This window comes from Vipera berus, assembly GCF_964194415.1.
Source record: "Vipera berus genome assembly, chromosome: 16".
Taxonomy (NCBI): domain Eukaryota; kingdom Metazoa; phylum Chordata; class Lepidosauria; order Squamata; family Viperidae; genus Vipera; species Vipera berus.
Window position 1 is genome coordinate 6446273 of NC_138219.1, and position 11252 is coordinate 6457524.

The window sequence follows — 11252 nt, forward strand, 5'->3', positions numbered from 1 at the left end:
GGAGAAATCCGGAAAAGCCAATGAGAAGCACAGAACGAAGGGGAGGGGTGGGGGGGAGTGAAATAAAAGACAAGCCGCCTCGCTATTGGTCAGTAGCTCTGATGCCCTTAGGATCCCGTTCCCAATAGAAACGCAGCGCGGACTTTCTCAGAACCCCGCCCCCCTTTTTTTTTTTTCTTCCACAAGCCTGTCAAACGGCACGGACCAATAGCCGGAGGGAGCCTGGCGGCGGCAAACCAATCCGCGCGTCGCGGGGGTGGGTGGGACGTGCCCCGGTAAGGGTACGGAGAGGGAAGGCGGGATGGAAACCCGCCCTCTTTTTTTTCTCCCACCAACCAGCCCTGCGGAAGGCGCGGAGGGGGCGGGCCGGCGCGCGAGGCGGGAGCCAATCGGAGCGCGGGGGCGGGGCGGGAGCATTCTAGCAGGTTCCAGAAGGCGGGGTGGGAGAACGGAAAGGCGGGCGCAGCAACGAGACGGGGAGCCAGACGGGAAAAAGCCGAAGGAGAGGCGGCGGTGGCGGAAGCGAGATTTCCCCGGCGCCATGGAGAAGGTGGGCGAGAGGGGGAGGGGGGGTCAACGTGGAGGGTGGTGGGAGGAGGAGGAAGAAAGAGTCCTGGATCTCCTGCAAAGGATTCTGGGAAAAGCACGTTTTTCTGGGGGGGGGGGCTGGGAGAAATGGGCCTGCAGCTTTTCAGAGGATTCTGGGAAGTGGGGATAAGGGGGGGGAGGCTCGTTCTCCCCAGGATCTAAGGTGCCGAGGGGGGGGGCCCATGGGTGTGCAGAGCATCATGGGAAGGGAGAGACGGAGGGGGGAGTCAAAGGCTGAGTCGTGGGGGGGGCAGCCTCGGGGAAGGAAGGGTGAGCTTGCAGTGCATCTTGGGAAGGAGGGGAGGGGGAACCAACAGGGCCCCCCCACGTGCTGTCCTTGGAAGGGTTGGGTTCCCATCATCCCCAGCCTGCCTGGCCCACCTGCTTCCTTCAAAGCAAGGGGCATACCCATCATCCCCAGCCTGCCTGGCCCACCTGCTTCCTTCAAAGCAAGGGGCATACCCATCATCCCCAGCCTGCCTGGCCCACCTGCTTCCTTCAAAGCAATGGCCGTACCCATCATCCCCAACCTCAGTCCCGTGCTTTTGTAGACCGAGCTACAGCTTCCATCATCTCCAGCCACGGTACAGGATAGCTGGCTGGAAAAGAGGCTTATGGGAAAGGGTGTCTTTACAGATGACTTGGGGCTTTGACCTATGGATGTTGTGGGTTCTGAATTGAGACAAAGTGTGTGTGTGTGTGTGTGTGTGTGTGTGTGTGTGTTTGTGTGTAGGTGGGGGTGGAATGAGTCTGCCCGGGGAACGCTTATTGAATTGATGGCATCTCGGTGGTCAAAAGTGGACACCTTTGCTCAGATTTATAGGGAGCTGCTCCGTATTGCGGGCTCTGCCTTATCTTGCAAGCGCTTTCACATTTTTCTAGGGGAGTGGGACGCTTCAGGGCGGGGGGTGTCTTCCAACTGGGCCCTTTCATGACTTGTGGACTTCAACTCCCAGAATTCCTCAGCCAGGCACGCTGGGAGTCCACGAGTCGTAAAAGGGCCCAGTTGGAAGACCCCCCTGCTTTAGGGACATTGATCCCATCCGAAGCAGTTTTCTGCCACCCGTCATCCTTCCCACGTTGCCCCAAGGGGGCTGGAGCAGGCTGGAGCCTCCCTCTTCTGATCTTGCAAAGGCAGCTTGCACACAAGCCAGTGTCCTTTGGGCAGGAATGTAAAGGCTGCCTCACCAGCAAAGCACTGGGGGGGGGGGCGTGCTGGAGCTGAGCTTTAGCTCATGGAAGCTGTTTGCCCAAAAAGAGGGGCCAAGCCTAAGTTGCACGTTGTAGCATGTTCCGAATCCCGGATAAGGTGGGACGCAAAAGCCTGCAGACTCTCACTTCTCCGGATTATTTTGATAGGGCTGCTTCCAGAAGGCGCAGAGACCTTTGCCTAAGGGCCCAGCTGACAGAGGCTGGGTTTGCACATCTGGCTAAATCGAGCTCTGCTTGGGGGGCTGAGTAAATGAGGGTTCTTTGGCGCGCTCTGAGGTTGGTTGGTTTTCTTACAGATGTTTTGTGACCCAACTAGGTAACATCATCAGGGCTAGAAGGGAATAGGGTTTGCAGAGCGGAGGTGGACTGTGGGGGGGGGGGTCCCTGGTGCTCTCTGAGCTTGGTGGTTTTCTTGCAGACGTTTCGTGACCAAGCAAGGTAATATGATCAAGACTATCAGTGTTTGATCCCAAAACAACAGCGCAAGCAAAAACAAAAAACCTTTAAGCCAGGGGTCTTCAAACTCGGCCCTTTTATGACTTGTGGACTTCCAACCCCCAGCACACCTGGCTGAGGAATTCTGGGAGTTGACGTTCACAAGCCATAAAAGGGCCAAGTTTGAAGACACCTGCTCTAAGCCCATCCCCACCAATACTGATAAGGCTAGCCACTAGAATATAAAATGAGAACATACCCCCGCTCCCTTTTAGCGCTGATGAGGTCACTGAGTTGGGCCGTGAAACGTCTGCAAGGAAACGGCACCAAGGACCCCACATTTCAACCCTGAGCTGCAAATATTCCCCTTTCAATGGCACAAATAACACCACTTATCACTTTTGGCATCCTGATTTTTGATGTCATTTATTGCAGGGGCCCTCAACCTTGGCAAAGCTGGCTGAGGAATTCTGGGAGTTGAAGTCCACAAGTCTTAAAAAGTTGCCAAGGTCGAGGACCCCTGATCTATCGCAGAAAACCAGTTGTGCTTTATTCGGTAAACTATTATTAAACTCTGACTCGGCACCCTGTGTGGACCAAGCTAATTGAAAATGGGAGGTTTTTCTCTCTCAGCAAGGATTCCTCTATTGAAGAAAAAAAAAGCTGTTGGCTAAACATGTGAACCTGGGACCTTTGCTGTGCAAAAGGTCATCTCCTTTTGGGGTCAAGCTTGCCCCCCCCCTCCCCGGTGACCTTTTGCCACTAATTAAAACTTTCCTGCCACCATCCTAATTGCGTTGCTGTTGCTGCCCGGGTATGAAAATGAACGGGGCGGAAGCAGTTGGCCTTTTAAGTAAAAGGTGCCAGAAACTGAACGAGCAGGGGGGGGGGGGGGAAACAGAACAGACCTGTAAGGCAGTTGGGTGGGTGTGATTGTGTCAGGGTTTATACCATAGCAACCTGGCTGGGGTCCAACTACATCATGCTGCGTCTTTGGGCTTTCATTTATTTTTTTTTTCCCCTCTGCCTTGCTCCATCCCAAATGGGCCAGGGTGATGGGTATCTTTGAAAGCGTGTGTTATCTTGCCTTTTTCCTCCCTTTTTTGATTTTAAAAAACAAACAAACTCATTTTCCCACATAGCTCAAACGCAGAGGTAAACCTGGATTCTTTTAGAGAGTGCCTCCGTGACGTTTTGTCACTGCTCAAAAGGATGGTTATTCTTGGCCCTCTGTAATTTTAGCTACTGGTCCCTAGCTGAAGGGAGCCGTGACTCAGAGGAAGCCACCTCTAGCTTGCTGTTTCCTCTGGAGAGAACCTGGGATGTGGCAGGGACCTCGTCCTATGGTTTACATCATGGCTTGCAGGCTGCAAACACACGTGAGCTGCAGATGCTGCAGTTTTGGCGTCCATGAGCAGGCGGTGGTCAAAAGCTCACAGCTAGGTGCAGGTCGGCCCTTCCGTCTCCCTGGCTCTCTTCCTAGAGATGGGCTCTTCTATGACTCGTGGACTTCAACTCCCAGAATTCCTGAGCCAGCAATGGGGGAACTATGGCCCCTTCATGACTCGTGGACTTCAACTCCCAGAATTCCTGAGCCAGCAATGGGGGAACTATGGCCCCTTCATGACTCGTGGACTTCAACTCCCAGAATTCCTGAGCCAGCATTGGGGGAACTATGGCCCCTTCATGACTCGTGGACTTCAATTCCCAGAATTCCTGAGCCAGCATTGGAGGAACTATGGCCCCTTCATGACTCGTGGACTTCAACTCCCAGAATTCCTGAGCCAGCATTGGGGGAACTATGGCCCCTTCATGACTCGTGGACTTCAACTCCCAGAATTCCTGAGCCAGCATGGGGGAACTATGGCCCCTTCATGACTCGTGGACTTCAGCTATGCTGACTCAGGAATTCTGGGAGTTGAAGTCCACGAGTCATAAAAGAGCCAAGGCTGCCTACCTCTGTAAAGAAAAACTGAGTGTGACTTGCACATAGCTACAGATATCTGAATGTCATTTGCCTCCGTGTGCCAGTAGTCCTCAACTTAACGACCACAATTGGGGCTCCAAGTTTCCGTTGCTAAGCAAGACAGTTGGGAAGTGAATTTTGCCCCATTTTACCACCTTCCCACAGTTAAGGCAGTCACTGCAGTTAAATTAGTTGCATGCTTGTTAAGTGAAACCCACCCTTTGTGTTGATGGCCATTTGAAGCCACAGTGGCCCTAAATAAGGGACTTAACGACCCCACTTAACGACCATTGCAGCATCCCTGCAATTACACGATCAGAAGAAATTTGGACTCTCCGCAACGACAGTTGCAGAATCCTGTGACCCCCATTTGCAACTGGCTTCCAACGAGCAAAGTCAATGGTGGGGGGGGGGCGAGGATCCAGATTTGCTTAATAGCCATGTGATTCACTTAACAACTGATTTGTTTAACAGCCACGGCAAAAAAAGAGGTAAAATTAGCAACCGAAGTTCTGCTCTCCAAATACGGTTGTCTATACATTCTTCACCTTTGGAAGATGGGGCGCTTAGCCAGGTTTAACGCGCCTCTGCTCTCCTCTCTCTCTCTCCAGGTGAACGAACTGAAGGAGAAAGGTAACAAGGCCCTCAGCTCCGGCAACACCGCCGAAGCCATCAAGCACTACTCCGAGGCCATCCGGCTGGACTCTGCCAACCACGTGCTGTACAGCAATCGCTCGGCGGCTTATGCCAAAAAGGGGGAGTACCACAAGGCCCTGGACGATGCTTGCAAGACCATCGAGCTGAAGCCAGAATGGGGCAAGGTGAGAAGAGGGTTGCCCCTTGATTTTGAAACCTCTTCCCTTTGTCGCTGCGGTAAAGGATGAGTCCTCGTTCATGTAGTGACCGTTCGAAGTCGCAACGGCACAGGGAAAAGCGATGTGGGACCGTTTTTCCACGACGGCGGCCCTTGCAGCATCCCCACAAGTCACGTGATCAAAATGCAGACCTTTGGGCAAACCGACTCACATTTATGACCGTCGCTGTGTCTCCCGGGACTCGCGTGGTCCTCTTTTTGCAGCCTCTTGACACACAAAAATGACGGGGAAGCCAGGCTCGCTTAAAACAACAGCGTGACTAACTTCACAAGTGCAGCGATTCCCTTTTTAACCACTTGTTGACACGGGAGCTTCTCAAATTCACCTTCACTTCCCTGTCTCGCCGAACGGCAGAAATGTGCTCCGTTGCGGTCGTAAGCTGAGGACTGCGTTCCGGCTGCCCCACCCGTTGGTCGCATGACCTACCTACTGTTCTGTACCAGCCTGCTACCGGCCTTGCAGAAAGGCAACCCCTGTACAAACGGCAGAGGCTGGAAAGCGTCTGAGGCTGGAAAACGTCTGCCAAGTTTATTACACAAACAAAACAACAAAACATGAAACAAGATACCGGAGCTTTGATCCTCAAACGGAGCGGTTGCTTTCAGCAACCAGCCCTTCCCCAAACACTCCCTTTATTAGAGTTCAGGGCGTGGCCTCCCTGTGCCTCCTTCCGAGAAGTCCCACAGCCTTTCTCTGCTTGCTCCTGCTTGACTGCCTCCTGCGTCGGGCGTCCTTGAACAGGGCCAGCTGTGGGTCATCATCATCCGCACTGTCGGGCTCGCACAGCTGAGTCTCCACCAAGTAAGAGGGCCCCGGCTGGGGGCTCTGCGAAGCCTCCAAGCCATCATCAGCAAGTTCGTCTTCAACACCCTCCTCCTCCCCCTCGTCTGAGTCATCCGAGACATCCGACCCGGCTGCCGGACCCACAGGCTGACCCTGAATCACAACACCTACCTGCAATGTTTTTGTTTTGTTTTTTCCCCCCTGAAAAGCAGCATTTATTTCCGATGCTGGCCAAAAGGCCCCAATGCTTAAACAACTGCGGTGGATTTGCTTAACGACCACCACCACTGTGGGTTCGCTTAATGACCACGGGGGGTGGAGGAAGTGTGTGGGGGAGGGCGTCTCTGGCCTTCTCTGATCCGTCCGCGCTCTTTGCAGGGCTATTCTCGAAAAGCAGCTGCCTTGGAATTCCTGAACCGTTTTGAGGAAGCGAAGAAGACGTACGCGGAAGGGCTGAAACACGAGCCGGGCAATGCCCAGTTGAAGGAAGGCCTGCAAAACATGGAGTCCAGGCTGGCAGGTGAGGGCGACTGGAGCTGGGTCTCTCCTGACTTGGCTAGGCTTGATTTCCGTCGCAGCAGTCGGGGAATAGAAACGGCCTGTCGCTTTTGGAAGCAGGAGCGATCAAAGGGCCGTGCAAACGTTCCACGACGCATCCTGGATCCAAAAACTGGGGTGGGGGGGTGAGTCTATGGAAAGGGTTAAATTTTTTTTAAAAAAACCAGGTATGAAGATTGAATGTCATTAAGATATGCATAAGGTAAAAATGTGGCCATGGGGGAGGGGGGGGAAATGCTGTGAAGGTCGTTAAGTGTGAAAAACGGTCCAAGGTCCCGTTTTTCAGCGCCGTTGTAACTTTGAACGGTCGCTAAACAGACTGCCGTAAATGGAGGACTGCCTGTGACACGGTGGTTAAGTGGCTTCCCCATCGCTTGTCAGAAGGTCCCCAGAGGGGGAGTCACATGACCCCAGGACGCTGCGACCGTCGTAAATAAGAGTCAAGAGGGGTGAGAAGTGAAAGCTGGAAACGGGGCTTTTGCAGCCTGCCCTGACCACCACCTCCTCCTCCTCCTCCTCCTCCTCCTCCTCCTCCTCCTCCTCCTCCTCCTCCTCCTCCTCCTCCTCCTCCTCCTCCTCCTCCTTCTTCTTCTTCTTCTTCTTCTTCTTCTTCTTCTTCTTCTTCTTCTTCCTGAACCTCTTTCAGAGCGGAACCTGATGAACCCTTTCAACATGCCCAACCTCTACCAGAAGCTGGAGAGCGATCCTCGCACCCGAAACCTGCTCAGCGACCCAAGTTACAGAGAGCTGATTGAGCAGCTCCGCAACAAACCGTCAGAGCTGGGGGCGTGAGTGCCGGTGGGGTTTTGCGGGGCGGCGAGAAGGGGAACCCGGACGATCCAGCCAAAGTTGCACTTTCTCAGGAATCCATCTGCTATTAGAATAGAATAGAAGCTGGAAGGGACCCTGGAGGTCTTCTAGTCCAGCCCACCCCCACCCCCTGCTCGAGCAGGAGAACCTACACCATCTCGGACAGTCTCTTCTTGAAAAGCTCCAGTGATGGAGCGCCCACGGTTTCTGGTGGCCAGCTGTTCCGCTGGTGAATTGTCCTCCCTGTCAGGAAGTTTCTCCTTAATTCCAGGTTGCTTCTCTCCTTGGTCAGTTTCCAAGCATTGTTTCTCGTCCTGCCCTCTGGCGCTTTGGTGAACAACGTGACCCCCTCCTCTTCTTTGCGGCAGCCCCTCGAAAAGTGGAACGCTGCTATCATGTCTCCCCTATTTCTTCTTTTCTTTAGACTAGCCAGACCCAATTCCCGCAGCCGTTCCTTCGTATGTTTTAGTCTCCAGGCCTTGGCTCAGCTTAGTTGCTCTTTTTAATTACTCAGGATCTTCCTTTAGAACTCCTTCTAGGACTTATCTAGAGTTCCATCAAGGAACTCCAGGACATTTAACGGAATAACAAGAGTTGGAGGGGACCTTGGAGGTCTTCTAGTCCAACCCCCTGCTCGAGCAGGGCCGTCTAATCTCGTCTTAAAATCTTCCACTAATGAAGCACCTACAACTCCTTGGAGGCAAGCTGCTCCGCTGATGAATGGGTCCTTGAGTTCGAATTATTTATTTAATGCTCATTCCTGAGTTCCGATTCATTTTCCCGCTAGCGGGCAGCCGCTTGCACCCCGTGCAATCCGGCAAAGGCCTTGTTTTGAGAATTGCCCTTCTCTTAATTCACAGGGTTGTAAAAGGGAGCAAAGGCAGCAAAAATCAATGTAGCTAATCTCAATGTACGCATGTTGTACTTTGACAATAAAGGTTTATTTTATTTATTAAAAATCAGATGGCCCATCTAAATAGGAGGAGTCCCTGTGGGAATGCAGGCAGGTTTGGCCTGTTCTTTAAACCCGGTTAAGACTGGGCTTCGTGCACGGGGACGTGTTCTGAAGTGCTCAGGATGGGCTTCTCACCCGCTTGTCTCCCTGCTCTGTGGCAGAAAACTGAAGGACCCCCGGGTGATGGCAACCCTCGGGGTGCTGCTGGGGGTCGACCTAGCCAGCGCTGAGGATGAAGACGAAGCCATGTGTCCCCCTCCTCCTCCACCCCCCAAGAAAGAGCCCAAGGCGGAGCCCATGGAGGAAGACCTGCCGGAAAACAAGAAGCAGGTACCGGTCCCTGGCAGAGCGGGGCAGAAGGAATTGAATTGAATGCAACTAGAGAGGGAAGATGGAGGGAGGGAGGGAGGGAGGAAGGAAGGAAGGAAGACAGAACAAGGAAAGGAAAGAGAAAGGGGAGGAAATGAAAGGGAAGAAGGAAAGGAGGGAGGGAGGGAGGAAGGAAGACAGAACAAGGAAAGGAAAGAGAAAGGGGAGGAAATGAAAGGGAAGGAAGGAGGAAGGAAGGAAGACAGAAGGAAAGAGAAAGGGGAGGAAATGAAAGGGAAGAAGGAAAGGAGGGAGGGAGGAAGGAAGACAGAACAAGGAAAGGAAAGAGAAAGGGGAGGAAATGAAAGGGAAGGAAGGAAGGAAGACAAGGAAAGAAAGGGGAGGAAATGAAAGGGAAGAAGGAAGGGAAGGAGGGAGGGAGGGAGGAAGATGGAATCTGGAAGGAAGGAAGGAAAAGAAGGAAGACGGAACAAGGAAGGGAAAGAGGAGGAAATGAAAGGGAAGAAAAAGGAGGGAGGAATGGAAGGAGGGAGGGAATCTGGAAGGGAGGGGGAAAAAAAAAGAATAGCCGAATAACCGAATAGCAGAGTTGGAAGGGACCCTGGAGGTCGTCTAGTCCAACCCCCTGCTCAAGCAGATGATCCTAAACCATTTCAGACAGATGGCTGTCCAGTCTCTTCTTAAAGGCCTCCAGTGATAGGAAGGAAGGAAGATTTTTCCAATATCTCTTATCCTGATTCTCAGATATATTTTTTATTTTATTTTTTTTATTTTAATTCCATTTATATCCCGCCCTTCTCCGAAGACTCAGGGCGGCTTACAAGCTTAGCAGTATATAGCGGATGGCCAGCAGGGAAAGCTGACACCCCTTACTATAGGACCAACAGTTTGTGTTGAATTTCCTGCCAGACGAATGTACTTGATCCAAGATGTATCTGCTGCTTTTCAGGCCCTGAAGGAGAAGGAATTGGGGAACGAGGCCTATAAAAAGAAAGACTTCGAGCAAGCCTTGGAACATTACAACAAAGCAAAAGATTTGGATCCAACCAACATGACTTACATTACTAACCAAGCAGGTGAGGTGGGCAGAACAGAGCGGGGGGGGGGGGGGAGAAACTTTCAGGTTTAAAAGAGAATAAAGCCCTTCTCTCCTTCTAGCACTGATGACGTGACCTGGTTGGGTCACGAGACGTCTGCAAGGACACCGCCAAGCTCAGAGAGCAGCAAGGACCCCTCATTTCAACCCTGAGCTGGAAATAATTCCCTTCTATAGGTTTAAAGTAGCACAGCGGAGGTGAAGTTAGGGAAGTCTGCAGTGTTCCGTGAGGGTAATCGTGCACAATTAAACAACAGCAGGCCCTGTTTCCATGACGTCCATTTAAGGCTGTTGAAAACCTAGGTCCACAGGGGTAGGCAACCTCGGCTCTTTCATGACTCGTGGACTTCGACTCCCAGAATTCCTGAGCCAGCCATGCTAGGAGAGGAGATTAACCCAGGAATTATTGAAAGAGAACAATCTGGATTTTCTTTTTCTGGGGATAGCTGTTGCTGTAGTCCTCGACTTACGATCACAATTGGCCCTAAAATTTCTTTCTCCTGAGTGAGAGAGGTGGTTAGCTTGAGTTTTGCCCCCATTTGACGAGCTTCCTTGCCACCGTTCTTGAGCGGACTACTGCCATTGCTAAGTTAGTAACACGGTCGTTACTAACATTGGGTTTGCTCGCCAGAAGGTCGCAAAAGGGGATCATGTCACACACACACAGACACACACACCAGGACACTGTGACCACCGTCATAAATACGAGTCGCCAAGCGTCCCAAATTTTGATCACGTGACCCTGGGGCTGCTTCAATGGTGGTAAGGGTGAACGATGGCCATCAGTCCATTTTTTTTTTTTAGCGCCGTTGTAATTTTGAGCGGTCACTAAACGAAATGGCTGTAAATCAAGGACTACCAAGGGCCATCCAGGGGTGCAATTCCAAAGCCCATCCTCCTCCTCCTCCAGCTAGTGGAGAGAAGACAGGCATCGCTTACCCACATCATTGGGTGGGGAAGGCATCTGTGCTTCTCCCAGTTTCACAGCTCTGTGTGTGTGTGTGTGTGTGTGTGTGTGTGTGTGTGATTTTTTTTTTTTTTTTCCATTCTCCCTCGACTTTCAGCGGTGTATTTTGAGAAAGGTGATTACAGCAAGTGCCGAGAACTCTGCGAAGCTGCCATCGAGTTGGGGCGTGAGAACCGGGAAGATTATCGGCAGATTGCCAAGTAGGTGGCCAACATTCCTGGGATGGTTTTCTCACAGGGATTGCAGTTGGTTTGTTTTTTAAGCAGCCCCTTGAATGTTTTCGGGGCTGGCCAAGCGTTGTTACCAACCTGGTCAAGTTGGATTTGCATCGGAATGGTCCAAGCTCCCATTTTGGGGGTGAAGAGAGACTGGACATTCACCTGTCTGAGACGGTATAGGTTCTCCTGCCTGAGCAGGGGGCTGGGATAGAAGACCTCCAAGGTCCCTTCCAGCTCTATTCTATTCTGTTCTATCCATTCCTATTCTATTCTCTATTCTCTAGGGCAGGGGTGTCAAACTGCCGGTCTGTGGGCCAGATGCATCATCCGGCAATGGCAAAACAGTCCCGATACGTGACGTCGCGAGTTTGACATGTCTGCTCTAGGGTTAGCGTTACATCACCATGAACTCGGAGAGCAAAAATGGACATTGCCAACAAATTTGGAGTGCTTGGGTAT

General features: G+C 52.1%; 1 protein-coding gene across 2 annotated transcripts; it reads left to right on the forward strand.

Moving 5' to 3' along the window:
- The first annotated feature begins 294 nt into the window (after positions 1–294).
- On the forward strand, positions 295–11112 carry LOC308675237 (stress-induced-phosphoprotein 1-like). Of its 2 annotated transcripts, none has more exons than XM_081340336.1 (7): positions 295–550; positions 4813–5022; positions 6238–6379; positions 7064–7205; positions 8344–8512; positions 9462–9588; positions 10673–11112. In XM_081340336.1, the coding sequence occupies exons 1-7, from the start codon at positions 302–304 to the stop codon at positions 10777–10779; spliced, it is 1146 nt and encodes a 381-aa protein (XP_081196462.1). In that variant the 5' UTR covers positions 295–301; the 3' UTR covers positions 10780–11112. The 2 variants fall into 2 exon arrangements, with proteins under 2 accessions (XP_081196462.1, XP_081196463.1); XM_081340337.1 differs by lacking the exon at positions 10673–11112 and adding an exon at positions 9671–10655 and having other exon boundaries at positions 296–550.
- Positions 11113–11252: the final 140 nt, after the last annotated feature.

Bases quoted from the DNA above. Each gene is read 5' to 3' on its own strand.
- LOC308675237 (XM_081340336.1), top strand. From the start codon at position 302: ATGGAAACCCGCCCTCTTTTTTTTCTCCCACCAACCAGCCCTGCGGAA. The intron at 5,023-6,237 runs GTGAGAAGAGGG...CGCTCTTTGCAG, and splicing joins TGAAGCCAGAATGGGGCAAG to GGCTATTCTCGAAAAGCAGC. The intron at 9,589-10,672 runs GTGAGGTGGGCA...CTCGACTTTCAG, and splicing joins TTACATTACTAACCAAGCAG to CGGTGTATTTTGAGAAAGGT.